This window comes from Stegodyphus dumicola, chromosome 3, assembly GCF_044657685.1.
Source record: "Stegodyphus dumicola isolate Sdum_Otavi_A_Nest chromosome 3, ASM4465768v1".
Lineage (NCBI taxonomy): Eukaryota > Metazoa > Arthropoda > Arachnida > Araneae > Eresidae > Stegodyphus > Stegodyphus dumicola.
Window position 1 is genome coordinate 56,356,899 of NC_140770.1, and position 21,332 is coordinate 56,378,230.

Genomic DNA, 21,332 nt, shown 5'->3' on the forward strand with positions numbered 1-21,332 from the left:
ATAGCTACTTTAATTTCAGGTGATTTAGTAATACCACCAGACGCTAACATATAAATTTGGAATTTTTGTTTCCATTTCTTCCAATTTTCGCTTAAATTTCCTTCGAAACTTAGATTACTTCGTGGCTTTAATCCATCCATATTTAATTTAGAACTTTAAATAGTTTATACATACGTATTTTTAGCCACTTCCAATAAAAATAAACAACTCACTTACCAGCGATATAAGTTTCGATTTCACAGTAAACAACTTCCCATGATGTTTTTGTTTAGAACATCTTTACCGAGCCTGCATGGTTCTTCAAAAAAGATTTTCTTTTTTAATCAACGACAAGCTGCGCCATGTGTTGTATTTTATATGTGTTGGTTACGTGCTCAGTGATGATTACAAGATGTACACAAACATCGTTTATTCTACATTGCTCATCTACTATACTATATTTATGGTTAAAGATAATAATAGATACAGTTACAGTTACATATATAACAGTACCGACGCTTTCTTTAACAGAGTACTTTTATTTTCCACAAACATCACATCCTAGCGATTAAGCAGCCAGTAGTTCCATAGTTCCTTCTTAGTAGTCATTTTGGCCGTTTTACATCATATACTTCTGGTAAGTAGTTTCGGTTCTTCGAAATGAATCAGAAATGTATTTCATACATTACCGGTTTGTCATTTGGGGTGAAAATGTGCTTATGTTGGTGCGTTTATTGCCCATTGAAAAAAAATCGCCAAGCAGTGGGCTAAACCGCATTTCAACCGTTATTTGGCATTCTATGGACAAATGTAACAGAGGTATCAAAACTTACACGCGATAACTTCCGATTTCCTATTTCTGACTAATGAAAAATTAATTTCATTGGATTAAAGTATTTTGCTAATGAGCAGGCTAGCATTTTTCTACCATTCCTTCAGAAATATCTAGTTTTGAAAACAGAGCTATTTCAACAATTCTGGTAACTAAAGCAAAACCAGGCCTTTTAAAAATAATTCAAGAATGTAGTTTATCTCAATAATATCAAAATTCGGAATCTGTGTTAAGAATATTTTTAACGCTGCCGGTTATCAAAGTCAGAGTAAAAGAAACTTAGAAATGTGGAAATGTGTGAAATATGAATTGTTTCATACATTGCCGGCTAGTTTTAAGCATTATATGCAATGCCCAGGCATTCTACAGAACGTCGGATTTCAAACTTTGTCGGTAACATATGTACCAAGAAACACTGTACTTTCTGCAGCGCAAAATAACTCCATTAATATTGAAATATTTTTCTTATAATTTGTAATTAATTGTTTATAATCAAAGATTATATGTGTTTCTTGAGAGGTGTTTGTTTTGCAAGTTAAAGCGCAACCAGCTTAGTAGAAATCGCAAATTTTCAGAAGTCACCAAATTCAGGAGCAATAGTTCTTTAGGTAACCATATCCATTGTAAGTTGCAATCCCAAAATATCACCGAATCACCTTTTTTTTCCTGTAAAAAACCGCCAAACTGTGCCAATGTAGTTGTGCCCCTAATGTGTAAGTGTCATTAAAGTCTGCTTGTTTTAGAGCTGGAGACGAGGAAGAAGCAAATGAGGCACTAGCGTCTTTCAGTTCGGATTAAGGCAAGATAATGATAGAATGATAAAAAGCGAATTTATTTAAATATTATTTAACGGATGACTATTTATCGACGTTCTGATTGATTTTTCCATTATTTTTACATCAATAGTTAGCACACACGTTTTGGTTTTGTGTTTTACCTTTTAATTTTTTATTTGAGGCATGTGTTCCCCTTCCTCAATCTACTTTGTTTTCCATTTACCTGGAAGTACGATAGCTCGGAGTAGTTATTTTCATTAAGTAGAGCAGCAATCAGAGCCGTGCCTTGATATTTTTTCACCTGAGACAAAGAGATAAATTTTTGCCTCTGTACATAATCAAAGTTACTAATTAACTGTATCTGTACACATGTGTGCTCAACTAAAGTAACTATACAAAATCATACCATAACTCCTAGAATATTTGTTTACTCAGAACTTTATGTATTCAGAAATTTTATACATATAATAATTTACTATTTTAAAATTTGCATTAAAAATATCTTTTTCATAGATAGCACATAACAGTGAAATAATAGAAATAGTGCTACAATTTATATAAAACTGTTTAATTAATAATCAAGCTCCTTTTGTAATTTAAATATTTCTTGTTTTTAATGAAATAAAATGCACAATAATTGTTTTCAAAATATGTTGTATGCAGTAATGTTTGAAGGATTTTTTGGACTAAAAGAAAGTTGCCACCATTATTTATTTATTTATTTATATTATTTTACGTTTTTCTAAGTTTCTTTTACTCTGACTTTGATAACCGGCAGCGTTAAAAATATTCTTAACACAGATTCCGAATTTTGATATTATTGAGATAAACTACATTCTTGAATTATTTTTAAAAGGCCTGGTTTTGCTTTAGGTACCAGAATTGTTGAAATAGCTCTGTTTTCAAAACTAGATATTTCTGAAGGAATGGTAGAAAAATGCTAGCCTGCTCATTAGCAAAATACTTTAATCCAATGAAATTAATTTTTCATTAGTCAGAAATAGGAAATCGGAAGTTATCGCGTGTAAGTTTTGATACCTCTGTTACAGTTATGAGATCAAAATACCTCTCATTCATGCATTTCTACTACGGAAAAATATTTCCTGAGAAAACTAGTTCTACCATCAATTGATTATTGACAATCTGATTTATTATCCTTTTGCTTTTCACTTCTCTTCATATTTATTAATATAATACCTTTAAAGATAAATTTTTATTTCTCAAAAAATTTTTCTTTCATTTCTGTTAAAGAAAGAGGTATTCCTTCTGTTACGTTTGTTTGTTTAATTCAGTACGAGGCAATAAGCATACGAGGACATTCTGTCTAAAGAGAGGGATACCTTTGGGGTGGACTCTAATAGAAACTAGCTCATATTTAGGTTACACATGAAGGGAAACAAGGAAATTATTCGTGCAGCTGATATATTCGTCGGAATTAGACATTAAATAATCTCTCCGAAAATCGTGTAATTTTTATATTTCTAAAATTTTTTTATTGCAAGGCTTTATTTACATTTTATTCTTGGGCTACTAACTGCGCAAAGACGTACTGAATAAAATTTTAAATTGATTTGCTTAAACAGGTCATTAGTATCAACCCATTGCTGTGTGCCTTATAAAAGTTTGAACTTTATATAGAATAATTATAATGAGCTGAAAATTATATGAAATGCATGGCTTTTCTGCCTCAGTTTCAAATATTTAGTCATTAACAACTAGTTATTAGCCCAAAAGGACGTTAGCCCAGAAGGGGATATTAATTTCAAAACTGCATTTTGCGTCGGTTAAATAAGTGAAATGTTCATTTCACTTTTCAAATTGTTGCCATCAAATATTATAGCCCTGTAATATGAAATAAAATATGAATGCTTAAATACCTAAAAAATCTACCTACATTCGTCTTGAGCATTTAGATTTTTATATTCTTTGTGTTGTGCAGCAAAAGTGAAATAAATATGATGGGATAAGTTTTCGAACTGAAAACACATTAAACTGAAAAAAATTGAGGAAATTAATACGTTAAAACAGTGGTTTTCAAACTTTGTTGTTTCACACAATCCTTGGAACTACAGGATGTTTTTCAAAGAACCGCACACTACCACTAGAAAAATAGATCATAAATTAATATTTAAAGTACATCAATATGTTAGGGGTACTTTATGTAAAGATAATTAAAGAAAAGCATTGTGTAGCAGCGGTGTGTTTGCATGTTTTAACACATTTAACATAACATACTATTGAAATCAAGCTGTATTGATATTATCTACAGTCTCATTTAATATTTTGCATTTAATATTCTGCATTTAAATTGTTTCTGTATTTATTTTTGTTACCACATACGTTGAGAAAGATTTTTTACTTAAGATACGTTGCTTCGAATGGCATCAAAATGTTATAACTATGTGAGAAACTTCTAGGTATTCTACATGAATCTAAAATCTAAAATCTAAAATCTAAAAATTTAGGAGTTGCTTTTCCTTAAATTTGGATTTTAACGTTAAATCTGTTGATATGCCCTTAAGTTGTTATTTATTATAGTACTCGGAAGAATATTTTATTCAGCTATACTTAGTTTTTGCTAGCAAATATACTTTTGCGGTTTTCTTCAATTGTAATAGATTGTACAATTTTTAACACTGCCTTCTAAATTCACTTCATTCTCCATTAGCAAATTCTTTAGTTTTGCAGAGCATTGCACGTCATTCTCTTTGACATATGATGCCCACATGTTAAGTTGTAAAACAAATCTGTAACTAAATGTATTTTTATATTTTTTAGTTAATAAATACTAGTCAACTAGTGTGAGTGCTTTGTAATTTTTTTTTCGAATTTTCATTTTGACGCGAGGAACGAGTTTTTATTTTAACTTTCGAATTTTGAATTGACTTGCAGAAGCCAGAGGTCCCACGTAACAGAGTTTTAGGACCAGTGCACTAAAGAAAAGTGATATTATTTTCATTAGGCTCTGTGTTTACTTAAAGTTTTAGTACATTCCTTGATTACTTAACGAATTATTTCATCTAATTTGCAAGACAGCGATATAGAAAACTCAGCGTCAGTATTTAAGAGTTTCCGTATAATGACACATACTTAATCAAAAATAAAATATAGCTTTAGGCATTCCTGATATTTATGCTCTGAAACGAAGCGAAATGGTGATAATGCTAATAAAAATTAACAGTTAGATTGAAACAGAATGTTAAATATTGGAATAGCACACGAAAGCTACCTGTAATAATTGTTAACAAAATAATGATGAATTTGAATGCTTTCAGATGATATAATTTTGCGTTTAATTTATTAAGTTACTATTTCCTAAAACGAGAAATGAGTTCTTTTTATGTTAGTATGTATAATTAAGTGAATACCAAGTTAAAACTGCCTTCAAATTTTCTTCTCTGTTAACAAATTAAGAAAAAATATTAAATATAACAAAACTATTTTATGAAATATATGGGTTTTTACATTATTTAAATCAGATGAAAGAACATTGACTGTTTTTCCATAAAAATATAAGATAAGTTCAAGAATTAAGATTTATCCATAAATACAAGGAAAGTCCATAAATATAAAATAGGTCCAAGAATTGAACCTTGAAGTACACCTGCCTCATTTGATGACAATTAGATGGTACATTTCTTAGAGAAACCACAGATGTTCAATTGTTGATGAAAGATGTAATTAGGAGTATTAACACTCGATCAAGGGTCAAGAGAATTAAGGAGACTCATACACCTTAAAACCCATAAGATGTTCGAATAGGTGACTGTTGCAAGAATTGGGATAACTTATTTATTTTAAAAGCAATTACTACCAACTTTTTACAGCTGTGTACATAATATAGCTGCTTTCTGAAATAGTAATCAGAAAGTTTGTGTTGCCACAAATATTTTTATAATTTAATCCACTTTGTGACAACATTTTTTGTCATGTTTCCACCTTGCGCTCACAGCTTAAAACATTCTGTTGCATAATTTAATTCCATATTTAATATCTTTTATAACATTTGGAAACTACTGTGAACCAAAAAATTCTAAGAATTTCGTGTTAAATTTTTACTTTATTTGGAGTTGAGTTTATAAAATTTATTTTATTAAAATATTCTGTAATGTTTCTGTGCATAAAATTTTTTAATATTATAATATTAATCACATTTGGGGTTCAGTTAGAAAATAGTGTCGATATAAAGAATTCCATCAAATTTCAAGTATGCACCATTAGCCATTTTTACGAGTAAAATATCATGGGCGCAAGGTGAAAACGTGACGAAAATTTTTGTCACAAAGTGGATTAAATTACAAAAATATTTGTGGCAACATAAACTTTCTGATTACTAATTTCCAAAGCAGCTATATTATATAGTCATCTGTAAAAATTGGAAGTAATTGCTTTTAAAATAAATAAAATATCCCAATTCTTGCTACAGTCCCATAATTCGAAGATCATAAGGGGTTTAAGGTGTATGAGCCCCCTTAACTGATTAAGGAAACGCACCTAAGTACGTGCGTGCTGAAGAATGTAGCTCGAATTTTATTGCTTTAAATATACTATTTCAAAAGGGTTCTTCTCGATATATTTCAAAACTGAAAGTTAACAATCACAATTTACTTTCTAAATGCATTTCCTAAATTTTGCTGCTAGTTTGGCGTCTCTCTTAGCCATTCACTTGATTGCAAGTGCCTCACCCTTAACCCGGCTCTAGCTACAGAAAAAATAGTTTGTTCATGATGCTGCAATTTACATTATTAATCTATGTTAATTGGACTTGATTCGGTATCAAATGGTGTTCACGCTGAAGAATGTTTTTCTAATGGAATGCTGTTTCATTTTAAATGAATGCTATTTTTGAAGATACAATGGAAAAGGTAGATTCCCTTAATAAACAGTTTGCAATATCCATGCGGTAACGGTAATTAATATCCATGCATATCACAGAATTTGTAGAAACTTTGAGAATTTTCTTTTATTGTAATCTTCGAGTTTGTTTTGCGATTGTACTAATTTAGGTCTAATATCTGTAGATAAGGAAATTACACTTGCACGAGTATGAGTTTCATAATGAATGATTATCTGTTTATGCAACTTAAAATCATTTTAATTGAATCAGTATAATCAGTTTAATTTAATTCTTATCCGTTGTTTTATTTTGTCTCCAAGGAGCATCATGTCAGCTTGCAGTCTTTATTTCAAAGTGCTTTTTACCACTAAAATCGACAAAAGAAAACGTACGAGATATACAATTCCCGGTATCACTGCATCCATGTTGCAACTCATCATCACATACGCCTATAGTGGTAGAACTGAAGTAACCGATGACAATATCAACAAATTTCTTCCAGCTGCCGACCAGTTCAATGTGCTTGGTATAATTGATGACTGCACGAGATTTCTTTTGTACAAAATGAATTACGAGAACTGCATTGGCATCAGAAATTTCGCTCAGACATTCTTTTGCTTTGAACTTGAAGACGCTGCAAACAGGTAAGTTTTTAAAAGTTCATTATATATATTAATGTTGTGTTGCGACTTGTTCTTAGTGGTCGGATATTAACATCAGATCAATCCTCGAATTTTGTTGGGGAGAAGAGAGCAAGATTGGATTTGCCACTATCAGGGACCTCGGGTACCTTATAAGGTCACAGTTAGAGATAGGCACCACTTTTATAGGATCGGGTTAAAACTGTTCGCTCACTGAAAAGAATCAGTTCCCTTTTATCATTTACCTCTCCACCTTGACCAAAAAGATTCGGAATGAAGGAGTAATCAAAAGCAAGTTAGTGAGGATGGAGCGAAAAAATCGAACAAGCTTTCGGATCGAGAGCGGTTAGCCAGGTTGAAGGAGAGAGTGAAAATAAACGAACAGGCCGTGGAATAGTAAGAATTGACGCATTCAAACGTTCCCTGAACTTATTTCTTTCAACTATAATTTTGAGAGTTTCTAAAACCTCCGTTCTGCACAGAACTAATAATAAAATTCTAGAACAATTTTTTTTAAAAAGGTGGGACATGATAAAAATTAAACCCATTTTTAACATGGGAGAATAAAATTCTCTTCTCTCTTAAAATGGAAATCGAACTTACCTGGCATGCTTCCAAAAAGAGATCTCATTTTTTTTTCGCCAATCAAGATAAACTCGCTAAGTAAAGTGAATCACTTCGTGAACGAATTGCAGATTTCTTTTGCTGGCTTGTTTCCAACAGAATCTCCCCGTAAACTGCAAAATAACTACAACTCCTTTTTCTGAAACCAGAGTAAACTCACTCAGTAAAGCGAATCAGTTCTTTGAATCAGTTCCGAATCGGATCATCCAACTCTAGTGAAAGTACGACGTTTCTAAATTCCGGCTGATATTTGAAGGATGGTCCCAGGGAAATGGGTCCACGAGTCTTTATACGTCTTCCCCTGCCATTGTTAATCCAAAAGACTTTTGGATCACTGTGTATCACTGTGTATTACTTTTGGATCACAAGTGCCTTGACGCTGCAGAGGCACTCCACACTTCCATACATCCAAATCTCCGATATTTTAACCCGCTCCCAGTGATATGGCAGCCAGCAACGTTAACCACTGTATCGATCAAGTAAACACTAACCACTATTAAATCACCCCCCAAGAAAACACATTATGAGAAAATAATTTTATGTATCTGACAGTAGTATACATTTATAGATTGCTAAGTAATTTTTTCTGTAACGTTCTTAAATAACTAAAGTTTAATAAATTTATAGTAGAAAAATTAAGGAAATATATTTCGGGAATAGGTTCTTAATTTTAATACAATGAACAAAACAACGCAAACAAAATTTCATAAATACTCTTAACTTCCTGCAAATGTCTCACCAAATATTTTATTAAATAAACATTTACAGTTAACAGCAAATAATTTATGCAGAGCACGGCCGTGTCTAGGTATTTTCTCACATGAGGAAAGGAGGTAAATATATTTTTTATGCACATTTAGATTTTATTACATTTATTCGCTTTCATAGTCATCAAGACAACAATTTTAAATCGTAATACCTTAATCTTTGTAATATTTTTAATCTCAGCCTTGTGCATTCAGAGAAACGACATAAGTAATAATTCCCCCTTCTTAAATGAAAAAAATTTAAAGTTCATCTTGATAGATAGCAAAAAACTTTGAAAAACAGTGGTGCCCCGTGAAATACATGCAACTTCGTATACGCTCTGCTTGGATCTAAAGAGTTTTGTTTGGTATCCGACCCAAGTTGGATGAGTCGCGACTGCCTGCACTACACTTGTTTGCCTCTTTCCAGACAATGCTACGTCAGCCCATGAGCGTCAGTACGTCTGTTGCTACTACTCGATAAACAACCCGCGCTATAACTCTGAACTTTCAAATGATTTGGTGTTTTTTTTGCGTAAATGTTTTGTAAACACATTGAGTTTTAGGAAAGTTAATGAAAAGAGCCAAGAAACGAAAAAAATTGTTGGAATCAGCATTGTCTCAAACACCAAAATGACACGTTTATTGCTCTTTATAATACCGCGTTTATTGCTCATCGTAATGACGCCAAAAGTCGCCAAATCCCGTGTGCTAGAGTTAAACCAACACTAGAAGTAAACCAAGATTTGCATTCAGACACACCATTGTTCATGTGTTTAGTTCAAGTTTTAGGCATACTTACAAGATTGTCTCAAAAGAAAATGCCCCAAGAAGACGGGTAAAAGAAGAACAGTTTTAATTTAATTGGTTACTTATTAATTACTATTACTTTGCTAACGTAATTTATCTTATATTAGAAACGTGGAAGCGAAACAAAATATGTGAGGCTTGTACGCACTCAACTGATCAATGTATGTTTAACAATTTTATTTACCGGAAACATTCTGCAGAGTAAAGTTTTTATTAATTTCATGAGTTGATTTATTTTGTTAACTTATAAGGCAGGGGTTCTCAACCGGTTGTACACGTACCACTGGCGGTACGCAAGAGATAAATGTGGTACCCAGAGAAGCAAAGTATTTTTAACTATTAAATTCAAAAATTAAAACCTCAAGTACCTGATTGAGATTTTTCTCTAGCACTAGTAAATTTATGCTGTCTGAGCTTTGTTCTAGACTGCTGGTCATAGTAGTACTTTGTAGTGGTGGTACTAAAGGTTTTCAATTTTTGTTTAGGTGGTACGCGTTAGTCAAAAGGTTGAGAACCGCTGCAAGGTATTTCTCCCGCCATCTTAGAATGGCTTCGTGGTGTAATGGTCAGCACTACAAATTTCACTGCTCATTGCTGCCCAGAGTTTGAGTTACGTTGCAAAATAAAACAATAAAATAAGTGATCCATCTTCGTGTAAGCTTTATTTAATATTATTTATCTATTATTTAATTTCGCTTAATCCCATCGCCAAGTCTCAGAATTTATGAGTAAATTTAAATTTTGATTTATTGACTAATTTTAAATCTTCCATTCTCATTCCAAGCGATTCATATACCGTAGCGAGTTTCGCGCCTTTCGAACAGTTAGAGAATCGGTGACTTACTAGTAAACTAAACAGCATAGGAACTCTTATTTCTTTTCAAAGTTTTAAATTTAAAATGTTTCTTTTACCCCTTTTCCATTTTTTTTTCTTTTCGCTCTCGCTTGCCCATTCGAAGTAGTCTTAATAGAATATAAAACCATGTCGATTCATTTAATCGGTCTAACAAAAAGTGTAGCTTAGCTATTTCATTAATAACCATAAATGAAACCAACTGCGGCTTAAGTTCTATTTCATAATTCCAATTAAGATTACTACTGTTTATTATGTTTATTTTTATAAAAATAGTCTTGAATTAACATGCATAAAAGCGAAGGTGTCGGAAGATATTTACTAAAGTATTTTGTAAATTTTACTACATAAAGTGATTTTCACTCAAATTTATAAAAATTTATAAAAATCTCAAAATTTATAAAAAATCTTATATTAGCGAAAATGCTTCATTCAGAATGAGTTCTTTGGTACTCTACTTTGGTTATAAATCCCATCACTTCACGGAACTACAATTTTGGCCTAACTTCATTTGCCAGTTTGGCATCATCATTCTTACTTGAGTAAAAGACGAAACACCTCCGCATTTATTAATTATTGTTCATTGAGCGAGAGCTGGCTTGTTCTCCTTGAAAAGTCAACTAATTTCCGATCCAAAGCGATAATTACTTGTTTTTTAATTTTTAATTTCTTTTTAAAAGTTTGAAATTTTGTTATTTAAATTTAAATTTTTTAATTTATTAAATTACAAAATTTAAAATTTTGTAATTTAAGTTCAAGTCCCCGTAAAACTTTTTTTTTTTTTTTTTTTTTGCACAATTTACATTCAACTTACTTTAAAACACAATTTTCGGAATTAAACTTCCTACACATGCGTTCCCTTTTTTTTGATACATTCTACTAAATTTACATTAGGAGATAATACAATCAATATTTCTTTAGTAAATAAATTATTATTATCTTACTTTGCAACTATTGCGCAAGTATTAGAAAAACTTGTTTTCGAACTAAGTAAATTTTAGATCAGTCAATCAATGTATATATATATATATAAAGGGTGCAGTAATTAAACTTTAACTACCACTAAAGCAGAAAAAAAAAAGAAAAGGTAGTTGCCAAGCAGTAAATATGAGATAATTTAAAAAATTCAAATACATTGTTAAACACTTTTTTTTAGTTTACAATTTAAATAAATTTAAGAAAGCGTATTTTAAAATTGCTCGTTAAAAATGATGTAGAGATCTCATTAATTAGAACTTAATTACTCAAGTATCAAATATTGAAGGTTCACACCCATTTTGAATTCTCTATTGAAAAGATTGTATTGACTGAAAAGTGAATACTCAAAAATCTCATTTATTTTTTTCTTTTTTGAGTTTCCTGGCACCAGTGATGTATATTACATCATTTCGATATTTAGTTGAATTTTTGCTTAATCTTTTCATTGCCTCCAAGATTTATATTAAGCAACTTCGTGGACGTTGTACAAGAAAGTGAAGAGTTCCTTGAAATGCAGGTCGACGAGCTTGTTCTTCTTCTGAATTCGGACAGAATCAATGTTCGCAACGAGGAGATAGTTTGGGAAGCTGGTATCCAATGGGTGAAACACATGCCCCAAGAGAGGAAGAAATATGTGGATGCTGTTATGCGTTGCGTCCGTCTAGGGCTGCTAGACACCCAGTACTTTATGGAGAAGGTGAAATTACATCCGTAAGTCAAGCTATAATGATCAAAAGAAAGAACATATATTTTGCTTTTAATGTATAAATATTTTAATTTATAACTTTAAATGTACTATTAATATTTTTAGAATTTTAAACTAGTTTTTTTAATCCAAAATTAAGTATGCATTGTATTTTAAATTTTATCGGAATTCTTCAAAGTATGTAGAAGATTACTACCGCTGCTCTTTGCGTGATCTATAACGCTTTCGTGGGTAGTGTTCAAAATTATTTTGTTTGCTGCACTTGTGATGTGGATCCCAAGTACTTAAATAGTACAATTACAATTTCAGTCACGTGTTGCCTATGTCCTGTGACAGACTCACATCATTTACGCTTACCAACCAAGTACGACACAGCATACAAAAATTTTATAATAAAAAATCGTGTGGCAGTTAGTGATATCTGTAGAAGTATCAAGATGATAACAACGATAAGGCAAGACATATGTCAGCCAAGCTAAATTAAAGTATAGTAAGTCATAATTTCATAATTTATGTTATTCTTTTGAACATTCTCAGCAGTGACAATGTATGCTTACATCAGCTGAACATGACTAATGAACTTGTTTCTTTTTTAAATGTTAAAAGCTTTAAATCATGTGAATGTTTCTTTTTTAAATGTTAAAAGCTTTAAATCATGAAATAACAGCATCACAATATAGAATAACAGTGACGTTATGACAAAGCAGCAATATGCACTATTTTTTGTTTATTTATTTTTTAATATGTTTACTTTTATGTTCTGTGTTATGTGTATGTATGTAATGTAAGTCCATGTTGCATATATTGTAAATTATGTATAGTTTTATGGTGTATGTGTGTATATGCTATATTGCATAATTCTATGTGAATAGTGGAGATGCCACTCTGTACTACTGACGCCATTATAACCAATGTAAAAACCGATAGCAAAACCAATAGATATTGTACTTAAAATACTATTTAAACTCCCGTGGCGGCTCTCTTGTTGTTCCTGGGAGCTGTTGCTCTGGATTGAAGAGGGCGTGGGACATACACCTGTTTAGCTATGTTTAGACATCAGGTATCCTGGCCCTCCATCACCAGTCACCACCACCACTTATCTCCTGTGTAGTGAATTATTCCCTCTAGAGTGCCTAAACACTGAAAAAAAAAATGGGCCAAATACTTCTATGGCGCGAAAATCTTCATTGCAATTAGTGGGAAGGTTCATCTTTGTTGCGCAAGATGTAAATGTGCTAGCAATAGCGCGAGTGTAAAAACTTGGAATTTTTTGCCGAAACTTACCACTCAGTACTTACTTCTTACTTTAATTGCCTACTCGTTGTTGACGTCGGTACGTATATGTTGATGTCAAATGTTGAATCTCTTGCAAGATGTACTTTCCTCAAATGTTAAATGAAGTTGGTTTTAAGTGTTAGCTGAAGTTTAAGTTAAGGTTTTAAGTGTTAGCTGAAGTTTAAGTTACTGACCTTCTGATGGAGTCTAAAAGCGATAAACCATCCTTATAAACTATACTAGCATTATTTAATGTTTTCAACCTAGGTTGGCCACTAGTATAGTCATTGTTACTGTTAGTTGTTGGTCACTAGTATAGTCATTGTTACAGTTACTATACTAGTGACCAACACTTAGGTTAGTCACTAGTATAATCATTGCTAACTTAAGTTGGTCACTGGTATAGTCATTGTTATAGTGCATATGCGCATATACACTGTAAAAACATATGAGCGTTTGTGCTGCTGATTTCGGTAGCTTGCATACAAAATCCGGGACGAACGAAATGAATATGTCTTTGCATAGGATTTCATAAGGGGTCGGATTGACCAATTGGAAGAGCCGCATTCGGCCCGCTTATCGGCTTTTGTCCAATCCTATCGTAAAGAGTTTTTCTTGTAGTACAATCCCTAAAAAACGCAGCATAGTAAATATACATTATTAAGCACGATATGATGGGACTCCAAGCCTTTCTAATAAGGCAACAATGCTACCCAAAATGAAAAGTTCTGGACTACATAATGAATAAGTCACTAAAAATATTGTTTAGTTCCAGCAATACTGTATTTATTTATATTGAATGAGAACGAAATAGAAAGAAGTACTGTAATAAACAAGGGCAATATAAGTCTTTCCTATTATTCTTGAATTTCATTGCTGTGCTTTAGTGATTAAATTCGATTAATAATGATTTTAACTGTCGAAATGCTTATTTGCATACGAAAGCATTAATTACAAACTGAAAACTATTTAATTTACGTAGGTTTGTCGAAAATAATGAGTCATGCAAACCAATTGTGATTGAAACTATTAGATTTATCTGGGATCTTGAAATGATTGAGCAGAAAACGCAAGAAGTGGAAACACCGTTTCTCGCCATTCCCAGAATTCCTCATTCCATACTTTTCACGATCGGTGGATGGAGTGGTGGTTCGCCCACGAATCTGGTTGAAACATATGATACGAAGGCTGACCGATGGATAAGAGTAAGCAAATGAAAGTCAAATTAAAATAAAATTCAATTAAAAAACGTTATTATAACATAAGCTTTTATTTAAAATGGATACGATAATTAGTGCACTAAAAGGCGAAGAATAATTTATCATACAGTTTAATGGGAATAACCATGGAGTTAGAATAGGTGGAGTAAGTTTTCTCCGGATGTCCAATGCAACGAAAATGAAGACGTAGAACATCATGATATGACGTCACCACTTATCATGGTCGCTGTCATAAGCGGACTTCTGGTTGGTTTTGTTTACATTCTAATCGGCATCATTTACATGTTTTATAAGACTCCTGTTCTAATTTTCATACTTAATGTAAAAGATTTTCTAGTTTGTATATAGAAAAACTAAGAGGACTGCAAATAATCATTTCAGATTTATTAAAATCTAGGTACATAAAAATGTGTAAATTGTAACTGTAACACAAATGTATACACGGTAAAACGTGGAAGATCAGTGGAAGTTTTAATAGTATTTTAGGCAAATAATGCATAAAGAAACATTTTTGAGCAAGCGGACTTTGATATTTTTGAGCAAGAGGACTTTCAAATTTAGTGTAATTTTATTTAACAATATGTTTCGTAGTCTTACTTGTACGCTGTATGGCTGCCATGATAAGTCATGACGTCATATTGCTAACATTTCTTGGCTTAAGTTTTATGACAAAATGCTTACTCCAAAAATTCTAACCTCCATGGGAATAACAGATTAAATAATTCTATTTAGACAATTCATCTATTATATTTACATTGCGAATAATGAAAGCGCATTTTTTTTGCAGGTTCCTGAAGCAGATCCGTCTGGACCTCGAGCATATCATAAATTGGCTGTCATTGGTTTTGATATATATGTCATTGGTGGTTTTGATGGTAACGAGTATTTCAATAGTTGTCGCTGTTTCAACGCTGTCACAAAAGAATGGAGGAATATTGCCCCCATGTACTCAAAAAGGTCGCCGATTTGTTATGTTCTTGATAATGATTTGAAAGCAATAATTCAACAAAATTATCTGAGGGTTATATAAATGATAATTTGGTTCATTTTAGAGCTTTTTTAAAAACCCCGAATAATTCAATAATTACTTTCTATACATTCTGTTTATTCTAAGAGTTTCACTTGATTAGATGAAAGCATTTTAACGCAATACATCCCTTGAAATTTAATTATTGTTTGGCAATCTTATGGGCTAACAGAAATAATTCTATACAGAAGACTATTAAACAATTTTTTTATCATGTTTATCATTGGTAGTAGATATATGCTTTCACTTACAAAAACGTTTTAAATAACTCAAAGATTTATGTTTTGGAATTTTTAAATTAAAAAAAAAATCAATTTTGTAAAAATTACGAAATCAAAATGCGCAGGTTCCTCTGGTTCCTATATTCATATTTAGGAAAATTTTGCACACGTTATAAAAACTTAAATACGACAAAAAATAGCCGAGGTGTCTCATATTAAAAATCAGGAATTATATTCAAGGGCCGTCTACAACTGAAAAGTGAAAGGTTTGCATTTGCGCGTACCTAAAAATAAAATATCGTTTAGAAAAAGGTTTCTCATTTTTAAAGATTTCGTGATGAGCAGCGACTGTGAAACTACATTCTATATATACTTGTATTCAGTACTTGTTTAAACGTTGTACCGGAATTAATAGAGGTATTAGAAATTCTTCAAAAAATTTACAAAAACGTAGTTGTTTCTTTGCCATATTTTTAAGTTTATAGAAAAAAAAATTCAATTTAATTAAAAAAATTTAAATTTTTAAGTATAAAATATGAACAATTTTATTATACAAAAAAAACAATTTTGTTATGTACAAATATAAAATAAAGGAACAAATGCTATAATCAATTATGATTAACTAGCAACTACGCTGCCAGCTTTCGTCTGGCTTTTAAATGTACCGGAAAAATGTCTGAAGGGAATACCAAACGTTAAATTTAAAAACTGCGCAGAATTTTACTCTGCAAAACAACTTCATAAAAAAAAAAAAAAAAAAAAAATACACAAATTAAAAAAAAAAAAATATTACATATAACAAAATTACTATGAAATAAGCAATATCCCTTAAAATAAATATTAATTATCCTAATAAATAAGTTAACCAACTTCCCGTTGCCTTCTCTCAACAAATGTCCAGTATCCAAGAGAAACATTAAATTTGAAAACTGCGCAGAATTATCACCTTCATTTTTGTAAGTGGCAACAGTGCGGATTTTCAACAGTCAGCAGTCCAGTATACAATTGAATGAAAAACTGCTGCCAAAACCACATTTCTAAAAGAATGAAACTATTAAAAATGATGCGATAAAATCGAAAAGATAAAATAAAAAAAAAAAATCTGATTCGAATTTTGAAAAAATCTCTTCGAGGTGCACTGGCTTTTGTCTAGATGCACCTATATGCCAAATTTCGTAGCCCTGGGTCTATTAGCTTACGCGCAGCACGAACAAAAGACACACAGACTCTTTCTTTTATTACATGTAGAGATAAGAGCAATAAGATAATATCCTATATCCCGGCATATAACGTGCAGCTACAATTTCAAAATACATTAAAATTTTTTTTAGGAATATTTGCCGTATAATGCGCAATCTTTTCTTTATGGAGAAATTTGAAAGCTAAATGGGCAGCGCTCTTATTTTTTGAAGGTCATTCATTCAAGGATTTTCCACATGCTTTCGAACAATGGTACACTGAATTGACCAGCGATAAGGAAAAGAATTTGTGTGTGAGTGAAATGCTTGAGGGAGTAAACAATGCTGCAAATAGAGTGGGTTGTATTCAATGCAGATGTGCACAAGAATATTATTTTAAGATAATATTTTATTATTAAGAATATTATTTTAGGACATAATTTGGAATAAGAATGCACTTGAGATTTGAATGAATTCGCGGGATTTTTCTCTCTGTAATCATTTGAAGCCATGATTTTTAAGCGAATATCGAAAACTTTAGTAAATCGCATTTGCTTTAGTTGAAACACAGTTGATCTAGTGTTCCTGAAGCTTTTAGTGGATTTTTCTTTCGCGCTTGAGGTGTAGATCGACCAATCACTTGTCAAATTATATCAAATTATCAACTTATCAAATTATAATTATTTTGACAGAGAAAGTAATGCTTTGTGATGCCGATTACAAAGTCACTTGGAAAAAAGCAAAGAAAATGCGTTTGATATCGTATTATTTATTGTCTAATGTGAAATGTCACTGTTTATATTTCATCCAGTTCTGCCGAGCATGTACATTCATAAGCAGAAAACACACGAACTGCCGTTAAACTACCTAAGAATTCTCACGCCAGCTATTGTAAAGTGATTGTACTAATTCAAAATCCTTGGCAAGCGTACGAACAATTCACTAAAGTTTCATCACAATCGAATGAATGGTTTAGGAACCCATACGGATCAAACAAACATTCATTTTTACATATAAAGATTAAAATTCTTTCAGCATATCGGCCGTAACAAAATTATAAATAAAAACACTAGTAAATTACAAAAGAATATCATTGAATAGAATTTACGGGAAGAAAATGAACCTTCGAATTATTTTAATTTATACATTAATCAACCCCTCAATGTAAATTCAGGACGTCAAGCATCACAAGTTTCGAAATTACATACCTCAGTCTTTTAGTGTTTATCTATTTATAATGAGTATAAAATTTTAATAAATGTTATTATAAGAATCAGCGAAACGTGTAAAAAATTGGATTTCAAATAAATTATACAAAATTTGTTTAATATTTAAATGTATGACAGCAAGAATATTTGAGTCATTTAAAACATTGTTGCAATTTCAAATAAATGTTTTCGACCAACGGTTGCGGTGTATATTTCTGATAATGCAGTTTAAAATAAACTGACAATAAATTATTACTTAATTAATTGGATAAATTACTTTGGTAAGTTGAATAAATTACTTACGTATTAGCACAACTGCCTTGGAGCAATTTCGCTCGTTTTTACAGATAAAAATGTAAAAGTTACTTATCGGTTGCAAATGGAGATTTTAACGACATTTTTTCTTTTTAAATTCCTATACTACCGATATTTAGAGTAACAATTATTAGAAGACTCAAGATCCATTTAAAATATAAATATGAATTATTAAATAAGGATTATGTGATGCATTAAAATAAGTAAAACACATATTTCGTGAAATCCTTTTTAATTTTTTTAAAAACCGTTCTGCTCCCCGTGTACACGGGGGATCTGTTTTCTCTTAACAATATCGCAGAACTACCCAAAACCTGGAATTGCACATTAATTTTTCTACTAAAGAAATCTCATCATTGTTCCTTTTAACGATTATCGAGCGGTAACGTCGCTGAACACTGGTAGTTCGGTCCCAGGTTCGAATCTCGCAAACGGGCTGGCTGCATGGGCGTTTTCGTGGTTTCCCCATGTGTAACGTTTATACGAGCCAGTTTTCCTTAGAAAGTCCTCCACGAAGGCATCCCTCCCTTAAGGAAGATAGCCCTCGAGTGCTTTGCCGTAATCTAATAAAAACTTTTTAACGACTTCGTGGATTTTAGTGACTTTTATTCAGCGAAAATATTGTATCCCTGTAGAAATTTTATTGCAGTTTCTTCCACTGGAGGCAATTTCCATAAACGATATTTTAAAATTGAGCTGAAGGCAAACTATATCACGATATGCTTACAAAAATTACTGAAACTTGGAATGCAACAAAAACAAAGCAAACGAAAATGGCGACTTTGCTTTGTGGTGTTGCGTGGCCCCAACTTGCCCGCAACAATAGTAGTGACTGCTATGAACTGGAAAGTACACAAACTCTTAAGAAGGGTTTAACTCCCTTTTTATTCCACTTTAGAAGTTACAGATGTGTTCACTTGACGCTCACAAACTACGCCGACCCGGCGGTTAAATAAAAATAAGAAAGTACAACTAAAAATGAATAATAACAAGTGACTAACTACGAGGCTCTCTAAACGTAACTAACTTAACCGCGTTCTAAGATACAGCTGGGATTTCAGCAAACTTTCTGAATAAAAAGTTGAAAGATTCAACTAACTGCTGAAGCAAGCACACAGGCCGAAACGCGCGGTTCTTAAATTTCTACCTAGCAACCTTCACGCTCGTGAATCAAGAAAGCACACATACGAACTCGTTTCCCTTCTATTTAACTCAAAATTACTTCCGCTGAAAATTTGAATACTTTGCGCGTTCTACTAAAATTTACATACTCTGGCATTGGCAATTCCAGGGGAAAGTAAAGGCTTGACAGGAAAGATAGCTTAAAATAAATGTTAGTTAAAATAAATATAAACCATACGTCTTGACTGAAAAAGTGTTACGCGCATGGTTGTATGAAGTGTTGTTATACGCATGGTTGCAGACTTTGGCACGTTCTGAAAATTCAGGGAGTTGCAATAATACATAAACTCTATCACTCCTTTTTCATGTTTCTCAGTAATTCCACTATGCAAGTACTATACTGCTTGATTGCAATTTAAAATAAAAATGCGAAGTTGGATGACTTTTCCAACAGTGAAATATTTTTCTGTATTCCATCTTTTAACTAATTGTGCTATAATTTAACGATACTTGCATTATCTTACATTTTAATTTTAATTGGGAATGTAATCGAGCTATTGGAAGCCAGTGTATTTCACTTACTAGCCACTGTAAAGCAGTATATTTTACTAGGTAGCGTATTTCAAAAACCATAAATTCAGAAGCATTTCTTGTGTTAATTATTCTTTTTCAAACGAGTAATCTAATATAAAATCTTATTTATACTGTTCGTCTGCTACTGCATTGTTTTACAATGATATTAATAAATATTGATATGGAAACGCATGTAAAATCCCAAGCATAAAACTATCAGTTCTTGTTCATGACTTTATTTGTAGGTGTTACGTAAGCGTTGCAACTCTAGATAATCTGATATATGCAATGGGTGGATATGACGGACATCATCGACAAAACACAGCAGAGCGCTATAATTACCGCACTAATCAGGTATGATACGACTGTTTATTAATTTTTAATGAAAGCATTTTTGCATTTTTTCAGATGACATTACATCGTACTTTGATTAATATTAATGAGATTATTCTATGTATAAATATGTTTAAAATTATACGTGAAATATTATGAAATACATGAAGTTTCATGCAACGCTAATTCAGAAATCGCAAAACAGGTGAGTTTATTAGTCTCAGCTGTTCAAAATAATATGCCTAGAATGTAATAAATCCTTAACAAAAAATTCAGAATTATACGTTAATTTTTTTTATTAAAGCTGTTGCAATTTGCAAAAAGAGGGATTATTTAGAAAGCCGTCAATAGAGGGATTAGGGTAAAGTGTGAGAGAACACTAAGATCTTCTGCTTGCCAGCAGAAGGCTACATATGTGCAACTGTATTAATCTCTGTTATTAAATTACGAAGAATCTATACGTACATATGTATGTATGTAGGTATCATGGAGGTAAGAATAAAAGGAGACGCCCTCCACCCACTACAGTTGACGCAGTGCTGCCGAGCTTTGGTAGCAAAAACGTGCATGCTTTTTTTACATTTAAAGCATGTTGACAGCGGTTAATAGTACTTTCACACACAACAGTTTCGAAGAATTAAAAAAGTGAGAACAGTTCCACATAATTCATTGCTGGAGAGGTAAAGCAATTTGTATAGTTTAGTGGCATTTGCGTACAAATCACATCTTGGTTATCAGCAGCGATTTTGTTTGTAAATTTGCTTTATAAAATTCTAAGCTACTGGGCTACAAAAACAGAGATTTTAGCAAAGTGTTTATGTTATGCGTAAAGAATAATAAATACTTTAATGTACTTTTAAAATGTCAAAATATAGCAAAACTATAACACACTTTAAAGCTCAGGTTTCTTATAATTGAGTAGTACAAGCATGAAAATTTGTATACTTCTTTCGATGCCCTTAATAGCGTACCTGCTACTTTTGTTTTAAGTTTCAAATATCAAAATTATCCAAATATGAAATTAGTGAAAATATATATATGTATATAAATTTATAATGATTATAAGTTTTGTATAATA

At 31.7% G+C, this 21,332-nt stretch overlaps 1 protein-coding gene across 1 annotated transcript in view; it reads left to right on the forward strand.

The window, feature by feature from the left end:
* klhl10 (kelch-like protein 10) overlaps window positions 1-21,332 on the forward strand; it is a 70,152-nt gene that overhangs the window by 21,121 nt on the left and 27,699 nt on the right. The window contains exons 3-7 of the mRNA XM_085812919.1: window positions 6,745-7,068; window positions 11,533-11,787; window positions 14,040-14,262; window positions 15,065-15,234; window positions 20,167-20,275. Of these exons, the coding sequence (XP_085669045.1) occupies window positions 6,745-7,068; window positions 11,533-11,787; window positions 14,040-14,262; window positions 15,065-15,234; window positions 20,167-20,275 (1,081 nt within the window). The remainder of the gene's footprint in view (window positions 1-6,744; window positions 7,069-11,532; window positions 11,788-14,039; window positions 14,263-15,064; window positions 15,235-20,166; window positions 20,276-21,332) is intronic.